The sequence below is a fragment of the Nansenia antarctica genome, assembly GCF_963989245.1.
Source record: "Nansenia antarctica genome assembly, chromosome: 19".
NCBI classification, from domain to species: domain Eukaryota; kingdom Metazoa; phylum Chordata; class Actinopteri; order Argentiniformes; family Microstomatidae; genus Nansenia; species Nansenia antarctica.
Window position 1 is genome coordinate 6,583,684 of NC_137692.1, and position 26,280 is coordinate 6,609,963.

The 26,280-nt window shown below is 44.1% G+C and overlaps 3 protein-coding genes across 3 annotated transcripts in view; 1 reads left to right on the forward strand and 2 right to left on the reverse strand.

The window, feature by feature from the left end:
• The window catches only part of zbtb47b (zinc finger and BTB domain containing 47b), a gene marked incomplete at its 3' end in the record, with an annotated part of 20,565 nt that extends 15,456 nt beyond the window's left edge, over nucleotides 1–5,109 (forward strand). The window contains exons 2-6 of the mRNA XM_080549359.1: nucleotides 1–175; nucleotides 2,284–2,431; nucleotides 3,244–3,359; nucleotides 3,623–3,767; nucleotides 4,658–5,109. The exon at nucleotides 1–175 is cut by the window's left edge and continues 1,310 nt beyond it. Coding sequence (XP_080405485.1) covers nucleotides 1–175; nucleotides 2,284–2,431; nucleotides 3,244–3,359; nucleotides 3,623–3,767; nucleotides 4,658–5,109 — 1,036 coding nt within the window. The remainder of the gene's footprint in view (nucleotides 176–2,283; nucleotides 2,432–3,243; nucleotides 3,360–3,622; nucleotides 3,768–4,657) is intronic.
• Nucleotides 5,110–12,211: 7,102 nt separating this feature from the next.
• Nucleotides 12,212–15,666, reverse strand: klhl40b (kelch-like family member 40b; the record flags this gene model as incomplete). Its single annotated transcript, XM_080548842.1, has 6 exons — nucleotides 12,212–12,323; nucleotides 12,849–12,998; nucleotides 13,199–13,384; nucleotides 13,556–13,663; nucleotides 14,034–14,194; nucleotides 14,515–15,666. 6 exons carry the CDS (start codon nucleotides 15,664–15,666, stop codon nucleotides 12,212–12,214), a joined length of 1,869 nt encoding a protein of 622 aa, XP_080404968.1.
• A 1,462-nt stretch (nucleotides 15,667–17,128) lies between these two features.
• On the reverse strand, nucleotides 17,129–24,124 carry hhatlb (hedgehog acyltransferase like, b; the record flags this gene model as incomplete). Its single annotated transcript, XM_080549274.1, has 11 exons — nucleotides 17,129–17,685; nucleotides 17,843–17,984; nucleotides 18,420–18,621; nucleotides 19,044–19,079; nucleotides 19,204–19,348; nucleotides 19,527–19,698; nucleotides 20,570–20,779; nucleotides 21,493–21,687; nucleotides 22,453–22,566; nucleotides 22,677–22,744; nucleotides 24,019–24,124. 11 exons carry the CDS (start codon nucleotides 24,122–24,124, stop codon nucleotides 17,450–17,452), a joined length of 1,626 nt encoding a protein of 541 aa, XP_080405400.1. The 3' UTR covers nucleotides 17,129–17,449.
• Between the last annotated feature and the right edge of the window lie 2,156 nt (nucleotides 24,125–26,280).

Here is a 26,280-nt window from a genome sequence, read left to right on the forward strand (position 1 = left end):
GCAACACTTCCCGTGTAAGAAGTGTCCCCGCGTCTTCAACAACCGCTGGTACCTGGAGAAGCACATGAACGTGACGCACAACCGCATGCAGATCTGCAACAAGTGCGGCAAACGCTTCCTGCTGGAGAGCGAACTGCTGTTACACCACCAGACCAACTGTGAGAAGAGCATACAGGTAAACAAACCCACGGCAGGTGTGACGATGATGAAGGTGGTGGTGGAGGTGGAGGTGGTGATGATGATGATGATGATGATGATGATATTATAAGGTATATTTACCATTAAGAGACACCTCCATACCGCAGCCAATCCGCCATACAACTTCCAAAATTGGCTGGATTAAAAACATACAGTAGGCCTTTTATAAATCACTTTCAAAGTCATCTCTCACTTTTCTATAGCCCCAATTCATTTGTCCTAATGACTTTTAAATTGGTCTAGTCTTGTTTGAGGTATGACATAAATATGTGGCATCCCCTCTAATGCGCTCCTATTTGCAACAGATGGATCCCTGCTGTGGTTTTGCCAAGTCATTTCCTGATTCCTTTTTTAATAGCATCCAGATTGATATGGAGAGAATAGTGGCTATTAATCATCATGTAATACACATACACAGCTCTCAGTAGATTGCGCTCATGATGATAGTAGCCCACGTTTTTGTTTTTTATTATTCCTTTATTAAATGGACCATAGTGTTAGTTCAGCCAGGGCACTGGAAGTCAACAGCGCAGCTGTCCAGGTGAAGAGGTTGGTTCACAGCTGGTTCACACGTACGCACACACACAACACATACGCACACACACAACACGTACACACACACACAACACGTACGCACACACACAACATGTACGCACACACACAACACGTACGCACACACACAACACGTACGCACACACACAACACGTACGCACCAGCACCATTACATGTTCAAGGGACAGAGGCTTAAAAACATTTACATTGACATTTTGGGCATTTAGCAGACGCCTTATTCCAAAGCGACTTAAAATCATTACATTTGACTAAGCAAGTGAATCATCAATCCACCAGTCGTAGCAGGAAGAGTAATCCAGCTCAGGCCCGGAGCCATTGGCAGTCTCTGTGATAGAAGGAAAAACCTTCTTCTATCACCTTATTCTAAACCTAGACTTTATTTTAATTTGAAAAATATATATATATAGACACAGGAGAAACAGAGAAACAGTACAAGGGGGGCAATAGAAGTTTTAGGGGACACAGTAAAGGGGAAAAGCGGGTGTCTTCAGGAGACGCAGTGCTGGGGGTAGTAGATGTCTCAGGAGACAAGGCAAGTTCACGCTCCTCCATAGCAGTTGTGACACGGTTGTACTGAGAGTAGGTTTTGGTGTGGTCATCCCCCCCCAGCCCCCCAGCCTCCACCCACTGGGTTTCTCTGTAGGTAGCCTAACTACGGGGGGTTGAGAAGTCATGGGCTCCATGCCATATTTGATGACTTGTATGTTGGGATCTAACTCCAGGCAGAGAGCTCTACAGACCCAAGCCATCCAAGTATGCCAAGCTTAAATGTATTACCATTAAATGTCCTGACTGAATTTAATTAAAGCGGTTGCAAATCATGAAGTTAGTTTAGATATTTACCTCCGCTGAGTGTAATTACAGTCAGACCATAAAATAAACCGTAAAAGTGTACTCAATTTGCCCTGAGTGTTTTGATTGTATTTATTTAGTGAGCATCATTGAATGTAACATACTGTAGGGGAAGGTGTTATCCTCTTTTCCCTACTACTTTTAATTACATATCCCTACTTTTCTGATCAATATTATTCAAGTACCATCCCTGTCTCTATAAGGCTCGAGAAGTTGTAATAATAATAATAATAATAATAATAATAATAATAATAATAATAATAATAATAATAATAATACATTAGACTTATATAGCGCTTTTCTAGACACTCAAAGACGCTTTACAAACTGAAAAGATCGAGTAGTAATAATAAAAAGAAACAAAAAATAAAACAAAAGAAAGTATAGGGGCCTAATTAAGGCAGTGCTGGGGACACATGGGAAGGGGAGGGGGAGAGGGTTAACTGGTGAAGGCGAGCTTGAAGAGGTGGGTTTTGAGGGCCTTAAAGGTTGGGAGGGTGTTGGCCTGTCTGATGTGGTTGGGGAGGGCGTTCCAGAGGGACGGGGGCTGTGGCTGAAAAGGCCCTATCACCCCAGGTCCGGAGCTTGGTCCGGATAGGTGATAGGTAAACGCTATTCGCTTTTCTGTGCTGTCCTTTTCACTCTGCCTCTGTGTTTCAGTGCGTCACCTGTGGCAAGGCCTTCAAAAAGCTGTGGTCCCTCCACGAGCATAACAAGATCGTCCACGGCTACGCTGAGAAGAAGTTCTCCTGTGAGATCTGTGAGAAGAAGTTCTACACCATGGCCCACGTCAGGAAGCACATGGTCGGTGAGTGCCTTTGAGGGCTGCTGGGATAGCTCACGGTGGAATTGTCCCACCAGCCCTGTGGGTTGTCCCTGACGACGCTAACTCCTACCACAGACTTGTGTCTCCCAAGATCAGGCTGTGAAAGAGTTTTATGTAGGTTCATTAGTGGTAGCGTCGCTGACCTTTTCCCAAGCCTGTTACAAGAGTTACGAATGTCCAGACACAGAAACTATTGTTTAGTCTCCCTGGACACAGGACAGGAAATTGCTTATCCTGGAACTACTTCCTGTTAGATTAGCGATTTTACATTGTCCTCCAATACTGGCAGTTAGTGAGCATGAGGAACTGAGTAGCACAATAGACTGTTAAAAACATATATGGAGAGTATTGTAGAGAGAGGTGTACTTGAAGTGGTACTGTACGGTGGTGGTAGTTGTGGAGGATATTCATGGCATGTTCTTCTGTTATTTATCCAATGTGTTCCATCGCGTTCAAATGTTCTGTTCTGTGTAACTCTTTTTTTTAAAATGCCGGTCGAGAGAGGACACTGGCGTTGCTTGTCCACCTGAAATCTAGGTGTAATTGCAGTATACAGAGTAGATTGTCCTACAAAGACACTTAGATTTAGATGGAGTAATCTAAAAATGTATTAGAGCCCTATACTTTCTTTTATTTATTCTTTTTGTTTCTTTTTATTATTACTACTCAATCTTTTCAGTTTGTAAAGCGTCTTTGAGTGTCTAGAAAAGCGCTATATAAGTCTAATGTATTATTACTATTATTATTATTATTATTATTATTATTATGAACATTTCCTATGTGTCTCTCTGTAGCCCATACCAAGGACATGCCGTTCACCTGTGAGACGTGTGGGAAGTCGTTCAAGCGCAGCATGTCCCTCAAGGTTCACTCCCTCCAGCACTCTGGAGAGAAACCCTTCAAGTGTGAGGTAGGACCCCCTTAATAACCATCTCTATGTACAAATACTTACTATATACTTATCAAAGGAGGAATCTATAGTGTCTGTGTGTGTGTGTGTGTGTGTGTGTGTGTGTGTGTGTGCATGTACGTGTACGTGTACGTGTGCGTGTGCGTGTGTGTGTGTGTATGTGTGTGTGTACGTGTACGTGTACGTGTGTGTGTGTGTGCACATGTGTGTGTGTGTGTGTGTGTGTGTACGTGTGTGTGTGTGTGTGCACGTGTGTGTTTCAGAACTGCAGCGAGCGTTTCCAGTATAAGTACCAGCTCCGCTCCCACATGAGCATCCACATCGGACACAAGCAGTTCATGTGCCAGTGGTGTGGCAAGGACTTCAACATGAAGCAGTACTTTGACGAGCACATGAAGACTCACACTGGTGAGGCCAACCAAGTATAATCTGCATAATCTGTGTTTGGGGATGCAACTATATACAGGGTTCCCACGGGTCCTTGAAATCCTTGAAAGTTTGTGAATTTGAGAAGAAAAACTAAATCAAGGAGTCTTGTTTTTGAAATTAGACATGGGTCATTGAAAGTGCTTGAATTCCCCTCTCTTTCTCTCTCAATTTTTAAAAAAAAAATATATATATACTTTTTTTTTTTTACTTAGCTCGTCAACTAGTAAATAAGTCTCTGTATTGCTTAACTTTAAACAGATTTCACAATATATTGTTTTGCTGCGCTGTGGTAGAGAAGGCAAGAGACCATCTAGTGTTCACACAATCAAGCCTCTCTTTTTAATTGTTGTCTGTGAGCGGATAGTTCGTATTATATAAATTCTCATCTAGATCTGTCTCAAACTATGCCGTGTTGGGTCCTTGAATTTGAGCAAACCGAAGTCTTGAAAGTTCTTGAAAGGTGCTTGAATGTGATGTTTCAGAAGGTGTGGGAACCCTGTATATACAGTATCTATAAATTCGGGAGGTCTACTGTAATGCAATTTGTAGGTAGAAGCCCCCATATCATGTTCATGTGTGTAGACGAAGGACGAAATGTCCTATGGAGTTTGTGGAAGGTCATTTGGTGAACTCTGTACAAAACTGGTCGTACAAATCCCTTTCACTGTGTGCTAATCTACCGCCCTCCTGGCAGAAAAAGCTCCTTCCTAGCTGAATTTGGTGACTTCCTAGCGTTCCATCATTCGCTTGGGCAGAATTCTATTGATCGGGGATTTCAACATTCATGTAAATAAGAACTCGGATAACTTTGCTGTCGACTAGAACACAAGATGTGCCTGACCCTGACCCTCCCCCCCCACCGCCTGCAGGTGAGAAGCCGTACATCTGTGAGATCTGTGGGAAGAGCTTCACCAGCCGACCCAACATGAAGCGCCACCGCCGCACCCACACGGGCGAGAAGCCCTACCCCTGCGAGGTGTGTGGCCAGCGCTTCCGCTTCTCCAACATGCTCAAGGCCCACAAGGAGAAGTGCTTCCGGGTGAGCAACCCCATGGTTGCCGACGGCGACCCCCTCGGCCTGGACCACGCCATCATCCCGCCCGCCGCCGTGGACTCTGCTGCGATCGGTCAGGTGGCGCTGGGGGCGGTGCTCCCCGCTACGTCCGTGACCACGCCCATTTCCACGCCCAGTCCGCATCCCCACCATGCCTCCCCCCTCTCACTCCCACTCCTCCACTCCATGGGGGGGCTGCCTCCATCCCCCCACTTACCCCCACCCCCTCCCCTGTTCTCTGCTGGTAGGATGAACTCCAACAACTAATGGATTTCAGTAGCAACTAGTGCACTTTGTTGTTTGTTGTCTTCTTGAAACCTAAACCCCAGTGAAGCGCTCTGCTACGAGAGACTTGTGAAACACACCGGTGAGGTGTGTGAGGAGGAAGCGTTACTGCAGTACAAGGACCACGGCCCCTACGTATAGTCTTGCAGTGTGAGGAGTTCACAGCTTACACGGAGGCTTCTTGTGACATATAAATGCATACACCTACCATATGAAAAATAGCTATTTTTTACTCTGTTGTTAATAATTAACCTCTGATTCCAGAAGAATATGTTCTCATCGTGTTATCTTGTTCTTTTGACATCTGTTGTGGTATTTCGTTGGGTTTTTCCATAAGCCACACACATTTAAATAAGACCCAGCTTGTAGCACAATGTAATCTTGGTTAGATCCCTCCTCTATTTTAACTAGATCTGTCTCTGAGAGGTTTGTAAGCTCTTCCCTGCGTTGGGGTTGCCATGACAGAGCATTCTGGGTGTCCTGTGCGGAAAAAGTTCTCTCTGCAGTTTAGGGCTCCTGCAGGAAATGTTTACCTTCCTCCCCTGATGGAGAGCTGTGGTGCGAGACCATCTCCAGCTGAGCGGTGTCTCTCTGCCTCTCTCTGCCTCCTCTCCTCTCCTCTCCTCTCCTCTCCTCTCCTCTCCTCTCCTCTCCTCTCCTCTCCTCTCCTCTCCTCTCCTTTCCTTTCCTCTCCTCTCCTCTCCTCTCCTCTCCTCTCCTCTCCTCTCCTTTCCTCTCCTCTCCTCTCCTCTCCTCTCCTCTCCTCTCCTCTCCTCTCCTCTCCTTTCCTCTCCTCTCCTCTCCTCTCCTCTCCTCTCCTCTCCTTTCCTTTCCTCTCCTCTCCTCTCCTCTCCTCTCCTCTCCTCTCCTTTCCTCTCCTCTCCTCTCCTCTCCTCTCCTCTCCTCTCCTCCCCTTTCCTCTCCTCTCCTCTCCTCTCCTCTCCTCTCCTCTCCTCTCCTCTCCTTTCCTCTCCTCTCCTCTCCTCTCCTCTCCTTTCCTTTCCTCTCCTCTCCTCTCCTCTCCTTTCCTCTCCTCTCCTCTCCTCTCCTCTCCTCTCCTTTCCTCTCCTCTCCTCTCCTCTCCTCTCCTCCCCTCTCCTCTCCTCTCCTCTCCTCCCCTCTCCTCTCCTCTCCTCTCCTCTCCTTTCCTTTCCTCTCCTCTCCTTTCCTCCCCTCTCCTCTCCTCTCCTCCCCTCTCCTCTCCTCTCCTCCCCTCTCCTCTCCTCTCCTCTCCCTTCATTAGGATGTGTGATCCGTCTGCTGTGTCTCTCCTTCACTTCCTCTGCTGCTGAGAGAGGGGCTCAGAAGGAGCTGAAGGACACAAAGTTCTCAACTTAGCCGCTCACAGGTCACCAGCCAAACCAAGGCTGCTTTTGTAGAACAGATCTACAGTATGAAGAGAAACCTTTTTTTCTGTTTTGTTCCCTCTCTCTTTGCCAATTACTCAAGTTGTAGTGTTTCTGATCTGTTCCAGCGATAACCAAATGCTGATATTGTCTCTAAACATGTGTATGGCGTCGTAATAACCAAATCCTGTGAGCTCACATGCTATTGTTAGATATTATACAGCATTTATAATCAGTCCTGCACCTTATTTCTAACCCTATTGATATTTAAGATGTGCTCTTAATTGTGCGTTTGCTTTTTATTGTGATGGTTTGTGTAATATGTGGCATGTAATGCCGTCTGAAAGGCTTTCTGAGAGATTGTGACAAGGCAGTCCCATTGTGCAGAGCACTGGAGAATGCAGTACGGTGTGTGTGATGATGATGATGATGATGATGATGATGATGATGATGATGATGATATATATGTGTACGTGTATATGTGTGTGTGTGTGTGTGTGTGTGTGTGTGTGTGTGTGTGTGTGTGTGTGTGTGTGGCGGGGGGGGGGGAGGTGGGGTTGAGTAAAGGTGCTATGAAGGATACGGAATCAGTAGTGACACTCAAATTCACATTCAGCCACCCATTGAGATTCCCAAAGTAGAGAGGTGGAGAGGAAGTTTGTTAACTGCTCTTGTCTTCTGCTTATGTTAAGCAATCACTGTCTTCTTGATCTGGTTCTGAAGTAATACGGCCCGTTGAGGTGATTCAGTGGTACTTCTCTGTCCAGCTGGATAAGATTCCGTGCGTCACGCGTCGTGCACATCATCGTTCCACACAAAGTATAGCACATTTCTCCTCCCCTCCTTACTGTCCAATATTAGGAATTCAGAAGACGGCTTTCTAGCTCATTTTGTCCGTTATACAAAATATCTATAAGAAAAAATATAACCTCAACAAATGTATTATCTACACATGGATTGTTTGTGAAAGATCCAAAAGGAGACGGGATTCCATATAAAAGGGGCTTCTTTGAAAATGTTTTGGTGGTCTATAAATGTTGCTGAGAAGCAGTCATAAGTGTATTGTACCCCTTAAATGCACAATCTTCGGCCTTACGTGCACTTTTGACAACTGTCATACTGAGATGTTATGCTTTTAAGAGGGTGATTTATGAAATTGTAAATGGAACCTGATCACAAAAACTTTTGAGAGTCCATTGAATTGGGCTGATTAATTTTTCATATGCAAATAGGTTAATAGAAGCAGTACTGAAGCAGTATTGTACTCCCTATCGTACACTATATGGATGTATGTATTCTGTAGACACAGCCTGTATATATTGTAAGATGTATCCTTAGTCCTTGTCTGTGATCAGTTCCCTATGTTTACATTCAGATGAGAGTCTACAAACTCCTGTTTGTGTGTCGGTTGGTACGAATGAAAGTTGTCGGAAGTGTGGATAAGCTTTTGTAACTGTAATAAGCTGTAAAATGATTCATTTCTTAAAAGGAATAGCTTACGCACCTTATCATATTGTAGCCTATGTAATAGTTCACCCCAACTATGTACATTTGAATTCCCATGGTGAAATGGTAGGAGCCACGCAATTGGTCAACCATGTTTTGTTTTTTTATGGTACTTTTTATGCTTCTGTTTCTTAATGTGTAAAAAAAAACTAAAAACTCATTTTATTCTTGATTTGCTGCTTTGAAACGGGGTCCAGTTTGAGACTGCCCTATCAATTAGAAAGTTTGCGCTGTGGTCGTTTTTTTTTCTTTTGTTGATTTGTTCTACCTTGAATGGCATGTGTTGGCTGTGCTGAAAGCATTGGGCCTTAGTGGGCGATGAGCCCGAGGCCCAGGGTCACTTCTTGTTGTATTGACTCTTAGGTTTTAGCCCCTCAATCCTGCACAGCTCTGTGAGGGCTTTGGCCCCCTTGTGGCATCATAGCGAACTACATTCCCCAGTTTTGACTTTCGAAAATGTTATCTGATCTATTACTGATTAATATTGCCCCAACTCTGATACCCAAGTTCTCCAGAGTGTATTATCAATCGCATGGAGAAAGACTGTTACATCAGCTGAGGAGATATATATAAAATAAATCTAACCTGAAAACCATGTTTATATTGGGGATCACAGAGAAAAGGTGAAGACATTTGAAAAGGATACAATCAAGTACAATCGAGTACTTTCCTATGTGACTGTTTTGAAATGTTCAGAGGCGATAGACAATTGTGAGGAAATTGGAAACGTGCTGATGTGATACTCAATCAGATTTGCCTTAAGTTTGTAGATGGAATGGATATGCCATGGCATTGAATGTTTTGTTATTGATAGTGTTGGAAGGTATTGGTAAGGGAGGAGTGGTAGTAATACTACTGATATAAGCACTTTGAATTAGGTTGCCACACTTATTATAATGGGGACATGTAGATAGAAATTAGAAACAGATAGTGTTTATTGAATTGGTAGAGAATATTTCTTTCCACACCATAAGTGTCATCAATATTAACCTTGAAAACGACATACAAGCTAAAGCCTAGAAATGCCATTTTTTGTTCAACAGAATGTTGATATTCCTAAAATTATTAGTGAGGACAAGAAGTAGAATTTTAGCTATTCTAAACGACAATGTCAGTATCCAGAATTTGTTTCATGAAACAGTCTTTGTGACATAACTAGAGATATTGATGGAGGGCCAAAATGAGACCTAGAAAGACATATTTGGCAGTACTGTACAAGTAGACTGCACTTTACATTGTTGTTTAACCAGAACAACCAGGAAACTGATCCATGCCTGGCACCGTGCAGCCAAAGAGTGATGTCCATCTGTCCTCCATCTTCCCAATGAGCAGGTTCCCATGTGACTACAGTGTGAAGAACAGGGTCTGAGGGAGTATACTATTCTGGGTTGAACAGATGGAGGCTATCTAGGCTGGTGGAGGTAGAAATCAGAGGCCCAAGGCTTATTGGAATGGATGGAATGGAATCAGGACTGGCTATCAAACATTTGATTCCTTTCCATGCATTTACAACCAGCCTTGTCCTCCCATTTTTACCTTCACTAGCCTCCCCTGTTGTACGTCTACTGTACATATATTGTATATGTGCAATATGGACATCTCTATAGACGGCTCTGACCTGGCCCGTTGAGGCTGGGTGGCGAGCTGCAGCCAGTATCACACCCCAGAGTCAGACTAGTCTCGTATACCTGCCAGGCCTTCCATGTCTCTCTTTATTAAGTGTCTGTGCCACTTCCCTCTGAGCACATAACTCCCTTCTTGATTGATTGGTCTCTTGATGTGATTGGTCTTTCATATGGTTCTCTTAATCGATGTCTTGATATACTGTAGAAGGGGATGTTGCTCTCGGTTGCCATAATGTTAAGATAGGGGTTCTCAGTATTGGACCTACAGGAAGTGCATGGTCTGAAATGGTTTTATTAGTTACATTGTGTTTATTAACACAAGTGGCATAGAAATGCCACTTGGTGGTTGCCCTCTTTAAAACCAACTTTTTTGTGAGCACTTTACACATATATAGGATGCTAATTGGTCTAGAATGACATATTCAAAGGGCAGCAGAAGAGAGAGAAAGGTAAAAGAGAATGGAAATTGAAAGGCCCTTGGTAAGGTTTCTTATTTTCATCGCAGATAGTTTCATTGTTGTTTAACTATCAATGGCCAAATTCCCCCAAAAAGGCAACAGTAGGCTACCAGCCAAAGTGTTGTGTTCATTGAGGCAAAGATGGACCTGCTCGTGTCCTTAAATGAGAGTAGGTTGAAATAGATAAGTAACTGCTTAAAAAGCTAATGTTTGTCACAAATAAAACTTGTGAATGATTTTTTGGAGGGGGCAGAGAGTGTTTGTAAAGCCAAGTCTGTGTCCCTGTTGGGACTTGTAGTTCTTGGGTTTAGCTGCTAGAGGGGTTGTTTATCCATAGGATCGATTCTGTGGCCTTCTTCAACTCGAAGAAAAGTGTTTTTGAATTTCGATGTAAATGTTCAATGTTTAGCCATTCTTAGTTATGTTCCCTCTGGCTGTTGAACAGAAATATTTTAAGGAGAATTGTTGATGTAAAAAGGTAGAAGAAAGCTAGGAAAATGTTCTTAAGCGGGAAAACGTAGTTGTTTTTATCCTGCCGAAATGTTGGGTAAGAAAATTGAATTTTAAATCAAATGTTTCAGAAAGCGAAGTTGTTTGTGTGATTTTGCACAGGTTGGTCAGTTGGTCTAGTAAACTTCTTGTCAATGTTGAGTTTTCCATTTTGAGCAATGAAAGTCCTAGTTATCATAGAAACCAATGTTAATCTCAAATAAAAGACGTAATAGCATTTTCTCCTAGCACTTAAGGGTTTCCCCGGTTCCCCCTTCTCCATCCTGCAGCTGTATTAAACCAATCATATGTTTCTGTCATTTTGTTGATTATATACTTTACAATGTAAACACAATGTCTTATAGTTAATTATTGTGTACATAGGCCATGTGTAGACAGTAGTTGTCGACTATATAAACTGAATACTAAAACAATACATGGACAATAGTGTCTAGAGGTGCTAACAACATTAGACTGTCTTTTCTGTCATTTATAGTATCGGTTAGTGTTGTCTGTAACACAGGAGAGCATAATAAAAAATAATTTCAATATTAAACAATATAGATATATTATTCCAAACTAATATGTCTTGTGTGCTTATTTCAATGAAGACCTGTAGCTGTTACTGATAAACAATGGTTATGTTTTTATCCATCACTTCTGTCTTTTGTATCTTAATGTTAATATGCTTCAATGCTATCATTCTTCCAACTGTTGTTTGGTGGCATTACTCTTGTGAACAATAATAACGGCACTGCCCTCTACTGGATGACAGTAAGTACTACACAGCACTGCCCTCTACTGGATAACATGAAGTACTACACAGCACTGCCCTCTACTGGATGACATGCAGTACTACACAGCACTGCCCTCTACTGGATGACATGAAGTACTACACAGCACTGCCCTCTACTGGATGACAGGAAGTACTACACAGCACTGCCCTCTACTGGATGACATGCAGTACTACACAGCACTGCCCTCTACTGGATGACATGAAGTACTACACAACACTGCCCTCTACTGGATGACATGAAGTACTACACAGCACTGCCCTCTACTGGATGACGTGAAGTACTACACAGCAATGCCCTCTACTGGATGACATGAAGTACTACACAGCACTGCCCTCTACTGGATCAGCAACAGTCATTTGGCTTCCATAGGGATTCACCATTATTGTGTTTCAGCCGTCTTTTAATGGGAATTAATTGTAGACAATGAAGACAATAACACAAACAATATATGAACAGTAAAACACGTTATTTTTTTATTACAGTTTAAAATGCCCCCCCCACCACCACAATATTTCATTTGGAGTGATATGCATAAAATATAAAACGGGATCTGTAACTGGTGCAAGACCTAGGCTACAAATGATACCACAGCTCTTAGCCCAAGTCAACTCAAACAAACACAAGGTCCATCCTAGTAGAAAAGAAAACAAGATCATTAAAGATAATACAAATAATTGTTCTGATTTACAATACATGTTCTGGCGTCCTTATAAGGCAGTCCTTCAACACTGCTCCTGGTGACAGTAACACTAAGCCTCATTAGATGTAGCTGTACTCCAGTTTTCAAGGCTGTGTGTTGGCTGGATATTGGCCATCGGATTCCCTGCAATGTCCTGCCCTTCCAGCAGGTGGCACTGCTAGGATCACATCTTGGTAAGGCGCAGAGTGTTGAGACGCACACCCAGGATGGTGGCTCCTGAGGCGTACTGGATTTCTCTCAGAACACCGTTCCACTTCCTCTCCCCCTCGTCGTACCTGTAGAGAAGGACAGGCCGGTGTCAATACAGGTCATGCTGCTTGTCGGTGATCATCTTATAACCTAGAAGTCAACAAAACCAACATTCTACAACAGCATGTTTGGATACTGGATTCTGATTGGCTAGCAACAGTGGTAAATATCTCAACAACCCACTGTTCAGATGGCATTTCCAGTATCAATGTGCCTCCCAATCAATCTGATTAAGAACACCTGTGCTGACCTACAATGCAATGGTTGATCTTGTCTATGGGACTATATTCTGTGGCGGACAGATATATGTATTCTGAAACGATTAATGATTGTAAATACATGAATTTAATGTTACAACTGTGTATTTATTTTTTATATTATGTGGTGGCTCATTTACCACTGTACAGGGTTTTCCTACTCGGCTTCGCCTCGTGCCACAACCCTGTACCGGTGGTAAATGAGTCCACAACCCCCGCCCTCTCATGGTAAATTGCTTCCATTGTAACCAAACACACATCATGAGGAATGCATGGTTCGGTGTTTCGGTGTACCTCCAGATGTCGTTCATCTCTTTGGGGAGGATCTCTTCTTTGTCCTCAATGGGCATCATGGCGAAGCCGCCCACAGCATACAGAGACCCGGCCACAGATGACAGACTCATGGAACTACGGTCCTGGGGGAACACCCCGAAGTCAGACCACCTGGAACACACACACACACACACACACACACACACACACACGTACACACAAACAGGTACGCCACGGTCAGGTAAAAGGCATCTGATAAACAACATTTACAAGTATGCCTTCAACAGACTGGTTGTATATATTATAGCCTTGTAAAAGAGATGGAAGTGAAGGTGAATCATGTCACTCGTCAGAGTTAATGCTGCACTCACTTGTTGCTGGTGACGTCGTAGATCTCTATGGTGTCGGTCAGGCCAGTATCAGTGACTCCTGCGGCCACGTAGATCTTGCCCTTATGGACCGTGGCACCACACAGGGAGCGGGCCAGTTTCATAGGGGCCAACTCCTTCCACTCAAATCGCCTCGCGTCATAGGCACACATGCTCTTCAGGCATTTCCTATAGCGAAGAAGTGTAACAGCATTAGATCACATGTTCCTTTTAGTGAATCGGAGTGATTTGGTAGCAGTTTGCAGTAGTGTGTCGGGAGTGACCAAAGAGTGAATGCTTTAATGGACATGATAATGACAGAGTTGGTAATGGTCATGCCAGGTCACTTTGAAGACTCACTTGTCGTCCCCTTTTCCTCCAATCACATAGATGAGTCCGTCGTGAGACACAGTACTATGGCCATAGACTGGATATGGAAGGGGGTCTGACTCGCCCCATTTGAAAGATCTTGACATGAGAAATACATAGAATTTACTTGTTAGACAGTTTCATTATGACTAGATCTCATCAAGACATCTATGCCCCTGTGATTCACATCCCTCTAACATACACACTGCAGTATGTATTTGCTGCTTAGAACACAAATACAGCCACTGAAACATGGCAGAGCCTTTACTCAAAAGACATTCATCTCAGAGCAAGTGACTTCTTTTTTGACTTCTTGCTTCTTCTTCTATCTATCTATCAACCTCTGCAGTGAGGATATACTGTATCTATCACTGCATTTCACCTTTCGGTTGTGAGTACTTCATTCATAGGAATATTCACAGTCCATCAACATCCCATTCTGGTAGTTGCACTGCAAATTCCAACTCACTGTCTATCGTAAACCAGGACAGAGTCCAGTGTGACATCCTGCTCCTTCAGCTCCTTCCCTCCAACCACAAAGATGGAGTTCGCAGCTTCGGCCAGCCCAAACAGGAAGCGCGGAGAAGGGATGGGGGGCATCCCTAGCCAGTCCGCACTCACTGGGTCATACTGTGATGTTGCAGAGGTCAAATCAGTGTCAGAAGGGAACAGAGGAGGTGTCTACATGCTGTCATACAGCACAGACAGTACAGAGAAGTACATGCATGTAGATATCACATCTAGTAGATACAGCCCAATGACATAGTCTTATATAGTCTTAAAGGTTTAAATAGTGGTATCACAGAAAACAATATACATGTGTGTTTACTTGGTCATGCAGGAGTTACAGACATACAGCAATACAATATACTTAAATAGACATTTCTATATAGTTTGTGTGTTACTGTAGACATGCCACAATGCATTGACACCATTCTTGGATAGTCTACCTGTAGGAAATAGGAGCAGAGTGGGTCCTCCTTGTCGAGTTCATTGTAGAACAGTCCTCCTGCCACAAATATCTGGTTCTCCTTGGTGACCAGGCTGGCATGGTTCTTGGGGACCTGAGTGGACAGTGACGCTACATAGCAGTCATTTCCTGTGGGGTCATAGGCCACCGCACCTGTGTCACTGACCAAAAACATCAGGTCCCTGAGGAACATGCCAAATCGCATATTATCATTCAGGATGCCGGGAAGTAGAGCCTCTTCCTCCTCCTCCTCTTCCTCCTCCTCCCCATCTTTCTCTGCCTCACCGTCCTCCTCTGTCTTTTTGTCCTGTGATTTCTTACTCTTGGTTTTCTTGACCTCTGGGAGCTTCCCTTTGTGGGCATCCCTGACCAGTTGCAGCCTCTTCTCTATCTCGGGGTTGGAGCGGACCCACTCGTGCTTCTCCACCTTCTCTGCCAGGTAGTCCTGGGGGACCAGGCGGAGACGCACACAGTCCAGCAGACCCGGTAGCTCCTTCAACCTGGCGTCTTTGTCAATGGCCACCCACTTCATCACTGATTCAAACACCTCCTCCTCCGTCTCCACGTTCAGGGTGTCCGGCATCAAGATGGCCGCCAGCTCGCTGGCCCCCAGCTGGAGGAAGTCCTCGTCACGGGAGATGAGCTGAAAGCGCTCGCAGGCGTAGTTGCGGGCAGAGACGGCCAGACGAGGGCAATCCAGCATCAGGCCCAAGCGGAAGATGGCCAGGCAGTTACTGAGGCTGAGGCGCTTCTGGAGGAAGGAGACACACACGGTGAAGATGGAGGGGATCTGGAACATGTTGGCCACGGAGAAGATGTCCTGGACGTTCTGCTCGGTCACGTTGATGCTGGATGTGTACAGGTACTTGAGGATCAGCCCCATGACGCCAGGCTCTACGTCCTCCAGGACAATCTCTCTCTTCTTGCTCTCCTCCAGGTCGGACAGGAAGATGGCCCGGAAGAAGGAGCTGCAGGCACACAGGACCAGCCGGTGGCAGGGAAACTCCTTGCCTTTGATCTTCAGCACACAGTCCACCAGCTTGTCGTTCTCCAACAGGTCGTAGAGGCCGTCCTGTAAGAGGGTCTGCTGGTACATCCGGGGCTCCTCTGTGGGGTCTATGGGCAGAGCCATGGTTCCGGGGCGGGGGGGTCACTGTTCGATCGTGGTGAATGTGAGGGGCCCTCCTGGGGTCTTGATAGAAGGATCAAAGTGCCTTCTTGGTCCTTTGTAGGTCTTCTGTCCACAGCAGAGCTCAGGCTCTCTAACTGTCCAGCCAGGAAAGAGGAGGCAGGGGCAAGGTCTGTCTAGTATTAGCCCATGCACACTGAACTCAGGGGGGCGGACGACTTTCTCAGCTGTCCCGACCCTTCAATTGAACTCCAACTGGTGAGGAGTTATTTATAGCCTAAGCCCTCACTGTGGAGCTGCGGAATCCATTCTGGAACATGCGAAATGTAATACCCCCCTCCCATCCTTACCAGCCTCCTCCTTCCCCAGCTTGGACAGCTGACTCACACTGTCCATGGGGGATGAGTTCCCCCTGGGTCATGTGGGGCCCTGTGTTAGATCTCTGGGTCTATTAGTAGAGTGCCCCCAGGTGGTGGGCCGGGACTGAATCAGGGCTTTGTTCTAAAAGAGAGAAAGAGCTGCAGACTCTTGCTTCAAGCTGCCTTCTTCAGGGTTTCATTTCTTCTTTTGAACTTTGACCTGAGGTTAGTATGCTGGGTCATGATCTACCCTAAACCTTTATCTCAGACATCACAATATCCCAACTCAATCGAAGGCTGATTCTCAACCCTATCTCTATCAACATTGGTTGTTGAGTTATCAAATTTTCCAGAGCTCACACCTGTTCTACTGTTCTAAACGCACGTTTCAGGCCAGGCACGGCCACTTCCATTCCAGAGGACAGTGTTAAAAGTGTTTCCAGTGTGGATACATTCTTTCAGAGTTGAACAGGAGGAATCAGCTTATGTAACTATACAGAAATACCCCACACCAAACAGCCTTTAATGAGCACAGGTCTCACACCTCAGTCATATGTATCATCAGTCATATTTATAGTAGGCTAGAGCTCTCCCTCACCCACCTCTCTCTCACCAACCTCTCTCTCACCAACCTCTCTCTCACCAACCTATCAGAGTGGTTGTCATCACTGACAGTGAGACACACTGTTACTATAAAAGACGACACGTTGTGGCCATGGAAAATAGAGTATTCTATTCTTCTTCTTGATAACAGTAGCCAAATCTGTCAGCTAACAATGCTATATTACTGTCATCCTTTAAAAAAAATACAATATATTTAGAATCTAATATCTAAATACTATGAAAGTGAAATAAAATGACACATTTTGGTATTAGGACAATCCATGAGTAATGACTAAAAAACTCTGATTCACTTATCTATCAATCAATATATTTTAATATTCATATTCATATTTTGGTACAGTACAGTACAGTACATTTTACATTGGGACAGGAGTGCATGTGCTCCATTTTCTCATCTCAACAATTAAAACCATGTCTTCACCCAGCAGCAGTGTGTACAGTATCTCAAGACACCAGAAGAGTTTATTTACAATAAAGGCACTTTTACATGATCAGCACAGAAACAGACCCTGCATTGAAAACATGATATAAAATCTAATATCGATGACAACACTGTTGATCTGTACAGTAAATGTTCTATGCAGTTCTCTGAATACAATTCTTACAATTCTCTCTTGCCTATACACCTTAGTTTACAGTACACATTTCTGATACCTTTCATTGCTATGAAGTACAGTTAAGTTAAGATAAACTGAACCTGTCCATGAATTGTTGCTTTGTCAACCACTTGGTTAACCACATAGCAGAAACAAGGACTCATAAAGACAGTTTCGGACTTGACAAACATGGGGAGCGTCAAATCTCTACTCAGCTTTCTCCTTGCTGGGGTCGACCACAGGCTGGGCAGGCATGGTTGGAGGTGTGGCCGTGGCAGCAGTGGTTGTGGCGGGGGCGACAGCAGGGGCGGGGGGAGGGACGGGAGCAGGAGGGGGAATGGGGTCAGGGTCATCGATCAGTGCCTGTCTCCTCTCTCTCTCTTTTATCACTTGAACCAAGCAGTAGGTCACAAACATCACGGTGATGGTGGTTATAGGGAAGCCTGGAGTAGAGGAGTGGGCACAGGTGAGGCTCCATGGTCAATATGGTTGAAAGTAACAGTTACATTCTTTACAATGGATATATATATATGCCAGAGTTGCACCTATTACAGTGACTTAGATGTTACTGCAGCAGCAATACCAGTCTCAAGTTGTTACCTTTCAGATACAGTCTCTTGGCAACCAGCTTAGCGAAGTCCAGACTGTTCAGGGCCAAGATGTTGTAAAGCACAATTGTCCAGAAGTTGAAAGTGTTAAAGATAGCTCTAATTCGGCGAGACTTGGAATCCGACATAGCCATCTGTGGGGGTAAACATTTACACATAAACCATAAAAAAAAACATTTCGGCGGGCTAAATGTATGTACCGCTATGTAACTGTAACCTACAAAACATTTGATTTCATAAATCCCATAAGGCATCTCTTCTAAATCTGACCGATTTACAACTTTCATCAATCATAATTATTGCGTTTTACATTTGATTGCCTCAAGGCCTTATGGTATCCTCCACACTAGGCATTTGAACATGTCAAATTGCTGATCACCACGTTCATTGAATCTTTAGTGGTTTAAATGAATGGGTGACCGTAGATTATGTTCACCCACCAGATGGAAAACATCCCCATACACACCCACACATCCACAACCAGTCCATTTTCAGTGTCTATTCTTTGTTAATGTAAAAAGCCTTAATGTAAAAGCAGTTAAGACAAACCGGTCAAATTTGACACTCACCTCTAAGGAAGCGAATGGTTCCATGGCGAAGAGCTTGGCGGTCCACAGCTCAAAGTTCAGGCCGAAGCAGTTAAAGAAGGCCCAGATCAGGACCACCTCGCAGGGCCCCAGCCACAGAATGGTGACGCCAAAGGTACACAGTGTTGCAACCAGCTCGTTCACAACGTTGTCATGCCTCCCTCCCAGGTAGTCATATACATATCTGTAGATATATCATATACATATACATATCTGTAGAGTGAGGGTGAAACAGCTCTGAAGTCTAGGATGCTTCATGTGACATGCTGAATTACAAGCATTAGTAAAAGTACTGCACTAGTGTTACATCTGAAGCTCTTGCCCAACAGAATGGGCATACTATTGAATACTTTCAAGATACAAGTTGAGGATTTAGAATGTCTATATGTGGACATGTAGAAGTTTACCACCTGGCAAAAGTCAACCTGGGAGGCCCAAAAACCACCTGACTCAGAGCTGTGACAAAAGAGCTGAAACAGATGAACCTGGGACATGCGTAGCATGCTGCTAAGGACCGAATGCAATGGAGAAGGCTCGTTGAAGCCTTATGTCCCATAAGGAGATGAAGAGGAGGAAGTCAGTAAGAAGTTACTCTGACACACTCACTTGCAGAGCCAGTCGTTGATTCCTCTGTCAAAGTGTCTGTAAAGAAAAACAAGGAATACATTTGCATATGATACCAGTACTGTATATATCCTTACAAAAAAACAGACATCCAGAAAAAGTTCACTTTTCAACTAGCAAAAGGGGGGTTTTGTATACTGACGTTTCAGCAAACACATAGAGCATGGTGATGCATTTTGGGGGTTGGGGCGGGTCTAGATGGTCCAGTCTGGATACTGTGTTTATGACTCCAAACATCACAGCTGCTTTGACCCAGTCATAGACCAGGTTGGAGTACGCCAGTCCGACTGTGAGACACACATATGTACATATTTACATACACGGTGACGGTTACATGAATCATTGAAATCAACCTATTTAGCAAAGACGATTAAAACACAATTAATTATTAAACGCTATCAGCGATGGAAATCTGAAATCGATAACCCCTTTCGAAGACCGATCTTGCAAAGACGCTCCACAGACCTACGGCCCAGTCTGAGAGGTGCCTGAGCAGTTTCAGATCGGTGGGGATGGTGAGGATGTACATGAAGTGGAACATGATGTCCACCACTAAGACGGCCCCCAGGTGCACCAGACCCTGCACACGGATGTTCCACATCTCCCTCTCCTTCCTAGTCAGGTCTGGGTTGTTGACCTGTGGGGGGCGGGCAGATAGATAGAACAAAATAAATAAAAATAAATAAATAGACAACAGACAATCGTGGTAGTCCTGATGGCTATGGGGGAAAAGCTGTTAGTGAAGTGTTTAGTCTTTGTGGACAATGACTTGTAGCGCCTCCGTGAGGGGAGGAGCTCGAAGAGGTGATGAGCAGGAGGTGAGGGGTCAGGGGTGATCTTCAGGAGACACACAAAGGAGAGAAATGTTGACCGTAGCCTTTTCTCAATAGTTACTGTAGGGACACGACTCCTCATGTCCTCTCCTCTGTCCTCCACTCACTTTGTCCTCAAAAGACATAGGAGGAGAACATGTAAGGTGAGGAACCCAGATATTTTCCTCCAATGCATTTGCAGTATTTGTTAGAAACTCCATTCCTCGTATCCTCTCCTCCGGTCTCCTCAAAACACATCGGAGGAGAAGTTCTAGATTCTGTCCCGTGAGATATTCTCCACCAATGTTGTTTAATAAGGAAGCAATTGGAGGACTGAGGAGAGGGTGTGAGGAACAGGGTTTCTAACCAATGAGAAAGGGCTATTGATGATGCAGGCTTCTCAACAGCTCTGTCATTGCTTTCTGTATATTCTATTTTGCCTGTAGGGGGCAGGAGACACACATGGAAGATGTTTGGTTGAGGCAAACTCCTCTCAGTCATTCAATGTATGTTTTCTGTGTTTGTATCTACCATTCATTAGTATGTGTTTGCATCTACCATTCATTAGTATGTGTTTGCATCTACCATTCATTAGCATGTGTTTGTTTCATGAAATATATCAGAGGTTAAAATAAAAATAAAATAAAGAATATTAATAATTGACATGTGTAAGCACCATGTGTAAAAGATATTTACCTGAATATAGAATTTGTCAAAGGTCATGATAGGTCCGAAGTAGAAGAAGGGGAGGTAGAAGTTGTATTTGAGCAGCTCCAGGATGCTGTAGTTGCCTTCTTTCTTCTCACAGTTCTCCAGGGCGAAGCTCACACAGCGCAGGATGGTGAACCCACAGCCTCCGTAGAACAGGACGTGGCGAAGGTCAAACGACCCGGTCACAAAACCACTCTGAGAGGGGGAGTTTAAAATGGAGGTTATGGTTGATGGCTAATCACAAAACAGAAATGTCGTGGGACATGGTAAATGACACATTATTAGATGACGCAAACTGACATTGAATAACATTATGATGTCATTATAATGATACGATACATATTATAACATGTCATTATGATGATACGATACAGAATGGTGTTATACAACCTGCTAAATTGAAGAAAAAAATACATTCCATACACAGTACAAATACCCCAATATTTATGTGGTTATATTTCAAGAACCCAGAGCAGTTACTCCTTACGTTCCAACGACTGTTATCTGCTAAATGTCCCCAAAGTTCGCACTGAATTCGGCAAGCACTCATGCACTTTGCACCCGGAATTCACTACAGAGCTTCTGAACCTGAAGGAACACATTTCTCTTGGAACATTTAAAAACCTTGCGAGTACCGTAACTTGGAATCAGCCTCGTATCGTTCTTGCTCTTGCTTTATATGAAAGTCCCATTATTTCCCTCTATTGCTCTGACCAGATTGTATTTTTTGTTGTTGTTGATCTGGTGTTGTTTTATTGTGTAATTCTGCATTGCCCTGTTTTAACTGTTGAAACGTGATGTTTTAAGCTGCTGTCTTGGCCAGGCTTCCCTCGGAAAAGAGATCATTGTGTCTCGATGGGACCGACCTGGTTAAATAAAGCCAGTGACTGTGTGTTGCTGTGACCCACCTGCCAGGTGACAAAGGGCTCCATCTTAAAGGTGGCCAGGGTGGCGAGGCCGGCCACGTAACAGAGCCACCTGATCTTCACCAGGGAGATGCTGTAGAGCAGCACGCAGTGGGACAGGATGAGGGTGACGTAAGTCCAGCCCATACTGGTCAGCACCGCCACCATCCCATAGCCCATGTACACCAGGGACCTGTACTGTGGGAGAGAAACACAGTGTCCTTACTGGAGAGCCCAGATAGAGATCATGGAGAAAGAATGACCTGGACAGGTGTTACCGCATGGCTGAATACGTCAACAATACCTCTGGAGCTATTGAAGTTTTGGTCTAATTTGAATTGGAATATTTAGGCATATTACATTTTTACATTTTACATTTTGGGCATTTAGCAGACGCCTTATTCCAAAGCGACTTACAATCAATACATCTGACTGAGCAAGTGAATCATCAATCCACCAGTCGTAGCAGGAAGAGTAATCTAGCTCAGGCCAGGGGCCATTGGCAGTCTCAGTGATGGAAGGAAAACGTTATTTTATTTTTTTGGGCATATACTACGTTAGCATGGCATTCTCTCTTGGAGAGGCTCCGCTGACATGGCAGTTGGGAGAAGGATGCTAGCCAAGCCAGACTGTTAGAATCCAGCTATGTCTAAGTATAGCTTTCTCTAACATGCTCTCTTCTCTCAATGTCAACACCTGGACCCTCTCATCACTTACACCAAATGCCATTCAACAGCTACTACATGGGTGTACTATACAACATAGCATGTCTCCAAACAGTGACAGCAATGCCTTCAAATAAGAATACAGTCCATGTTTTTAACACATCATCACATAATGTTTTGCAGAGAAAGCAAGTTGTGATGGTATCTATAGTCTATGAATCCACACGGTGTCCATAACCCATGTGCTCAGTTCCAGAACCTTCTCGTTAGACGTCTGACAGACGTGTGATAAACGCACCTGGGGAGCCAACAAGGAGCAGATCTTGGCGAAGAGCACATGACCAGACAAGGCGAAGAGGATGTGCTCTCGGAACGTGGAGAACCACATCACCCACTCGAAATCAGCCGTATCCTGCAGGGGAGATCATCCAAAGAATTAGATCCAAGAATCATCACATATCAACAAAGTCATTTCGAACAAACGTAGGGAAAAGACCATTAGTCCGTTCTGCTAAATCTCACCATTCTCCGGCCAGAGTAGTACCATCCTGGTGTCACACTGGACTTGAAGGACTTCCTGTTTGAATTAGCTGAAATAAGAGACAGAAATGCATCATCAGACATTTTGGATAAAAGTCATTCTTTTCATAGTATCATCCTGTAACTGCAGCATCTCATTGAGATGAGAACATGAATGCATCTTGTGCTCCACATTTGGCCTGGGTGCAGTGAGTCCAGTGGTGTAGTCTACGTGATACTGGGTTACTTTTGTCACTGGTGACAGGCCCACAGTAATAAATGCAGGGCCACACAACAATCCTATTTCTTCCCTGTCCCTGTGGTATTAATACAGAAACCTGACCTCAACGGCGTGGTCGGCATAGCTCCAACTCCTCTCCTGGCTCTCACCCAGACAAACGCCCCCCTGCCCTTTCCCTGAGACAATACCGTATGGAGGACGTTCCCCTGTGCACTGCCATACAGGACAGAGCTATGGAGACAAACACCGCCGCCTGGATGGATGCATGCTGGTCAACAGACCGTGGCGTTAGAATTATAAGGTTCTATCTCCATTTTTGTCAAAACATTTTTACATAATCTGATCCATTAGGTGTTTATGCCTGTGTGGTGTTATTTTTAAAATGTTGAAATTTTTTAGTTAGTAATTCATAAAATACAAAGGTTCCATCTCACAAAACATAATGGAATGTAAAGACTTTGATGCTCAATATCTCTGAACTACCCTAAATGGAGATAGAACCTTATCATTCTAAACGGAGATAGAACCTTATCATTCTAAACGGAGATAGAACCTTATCATTCTAAACAGAGATAGAACCTTATCATTCTAAGCTCACGAGACGACACTGTATACAGTATGTACACTATATATGTACAGTAAGGCCTACGTGACTCAACTACTGTACTTACTGGCAGACTTCATTCTGTGGTGCATGCGTTTTAACATCACATGAATGAGCACATGCAGGTTTTACTGTCTACTCCACAGCTCGATGTTCCAGAGGAAAGCAAAGTGTGTCCTGGTCTGAACTCTGGTTACTTCCAAAACAAACCAGCGTTGTAGCAGAGGCCCCAGCTGTGAATGGCCGGGGGGAAGTTGGGTTCATATTTGTTTAATTCCTCCCCGTCCTGTGTGTGTGTGTGTGTGTGTGTGTGTGTGTGTGTGTGTCTGTGTGTGTGTGTGTGTGTGTGTGCATGCATGTGTGTGTCACTACCTGTGTGCATGCGTCATTGTGTGTGTGTGTGTGTGTGTGTGTGTGTGTGCGTGTGTGTGCATGCATGTGTGTGTCACTACCTGTGTGCATGCGTCATTGTGTGTGTGTGTGTATGCCTGCATACTCACAGCTAGACACCTCAAAGATCCAGCTGGCGGCCCAGAACATGGACAGGTAGAGGACGGAGTTGTAGAAGTAGAGCTCATACCTGGGCAGGGCAGCCTTGACCCCCATGGTGGAACAGAACAGACACCCACAGCTAAGGACGGACCGGGAGAGATGCAACAAGGATCAGTTAACAGCCCATACACTTAGTGTTGTCAATTCACTGCACCACTTAGTAAAGAAGGAGAGACAATCAAAATGTACAGTAATGCATCAAACATCTCTGGTTGTTACTAGTCCTTCTACAACAAGATGTAGACCTACCACACACAAACCTCTGCGCTCCTGTGATTCCTAAACAAATCCCTCCTCTTCACTGCTTCAGAGATTGAATACACATGCCATAGATACGCATAGACGTTACTCTCACCTTATCTAATCCTTTACTCTGACTTTATTGGTCCCACCCAAACTGCAGAGCTGGCACATGATGGCTATCTTTAAAGCTTGTTCCAGTTTCAAAGTAGGTTAGTGTAACGTGTGTACACTACTGTATTCACAGTAACACAGATAAGAGCCATTAAGATATTAAAATATTGTTATCAGCCGCTTTGTACCAGGATGCAGACACCTACAGCTCTTTTCATATCGACTTCGAAGTTTGGTCCAAGTTATTAGGCATGTCTATGTGTCAATTCAAAGCAAAGATCTAATTGAAACGTTAGGTGGGTTAAGCCAGCTATCATATTACTTCTGTATGCAGTTTTTCTACAGTATAAACACAAGAGATATGTATCTCCATAACATGTAGAGGATATCGACTACTTGACTACTTGTCAGTGGGTGTTGAAACCTAATAGGTAAAGTGACTGACAACTTTATCTGGCTAGACCGCCAATGATGTCCTTAAAATGTTTATCTGTGAGATAAGATATCTCTGAGGAGGAGGGAAGGTTTCCACTGATCAGGATTTGAGTTGAAGCTGCTTGCTATTTTTAACTTTCTATTGACTTTCTAACTTCTCTACTGAATTGATCTATTCAATAGGCGACATCAAATCATCCCATCAGATAGGCTATAACATTATGCAAATTCACAGTGTAAATCTCACTCTCACTGCACAATTGACTGTAAAAGCGCTATTTCATTCAAAATTCATATTTGCATAACCATATCATTCTAATAACGTGTATATTGTTTTCTTTGCTTTCTGGAAAAATAACTTTGGTCAATGTTTATCAAGTAAACATGGAAATGTAATGTACCACAATAGTGTTAATCTATTCCTACATCCAAAAAGCTTCTCTGAGATGGAAGCTGTTCAAATGCCATACGGTCACGTTCTGTCATGCAGCACCTGTTGAGGGACAGTACTGACCTTGAGCGCAGCAATGCAGCTGGAAACCAAAGTCAACAAACAAGTATTCAGTCCCTCTGAGACAAAAAAAAAAAGAAAAGAAAGAAAGAAAGAAAGAAATAGCTAGAAAATAAAAAGAATAGAAAGAGAGCGGGCTAATGCATCTGTTCTGTTTGGATCTACAAAGCCGATGGGTGGGCGGTGGGAACCACTGACCCCCGTGTGGGGAGCTGGGACAGTGGAAGGTGAGCATGGATATACAGTATGCATGGGTGTTATTATAGACCAGTGGCACAGAGGGGGGCGGACCCGTGCGCGCCTGTCCCAACAATGCAACGAGATGCCGTTATGTATGCCTGCCTGTGCCATCTCCTATCTGACCCACGCATCTCAAGCACAAGTTGGATTTACCTGGTTTGTCTTCTGAGTTTCCAGCGAGGAGGACAGGTCCAGGTCACAGAACGAGAGAGAGCTGTGTTAGTTGTGGAACTCCAAGCGACAACTATTGAAACAAAACGCACAAAGGTGTTTTGGCGCATGAACAAGGGTATCCAGTTTGGAATTTATTTAGGAGCTGTCCTCTGAGGTTTCTTTAGTCTTTTCCAGATCAAATATTGACTCATGTTAAATTCTCTCTCTCTCTCTCTCTCTCTCTCTCTCTCTCTCTCTCTCTCTCTCTCTCTCTCTCTCTCTCTCTCTCTCTCTCTCTCTCTCTCTCTCTCTCTCTCAAAAAAAAAGTACATTTGCATAATTGTGCCTGATAAAAATGACTGATAGAATAGATGAAGGTGGCTAAGTTAAGTAGCTGCTGAATTCGCTGATCTTAACCATCTCTGAAAGTCATTGTGTTTGTTTTGACATGCCTTTGTTTGAATTGATCACTGATTGGCTCTTGATGGGACAATGGTGCCCTGGCCTGCATTCAATT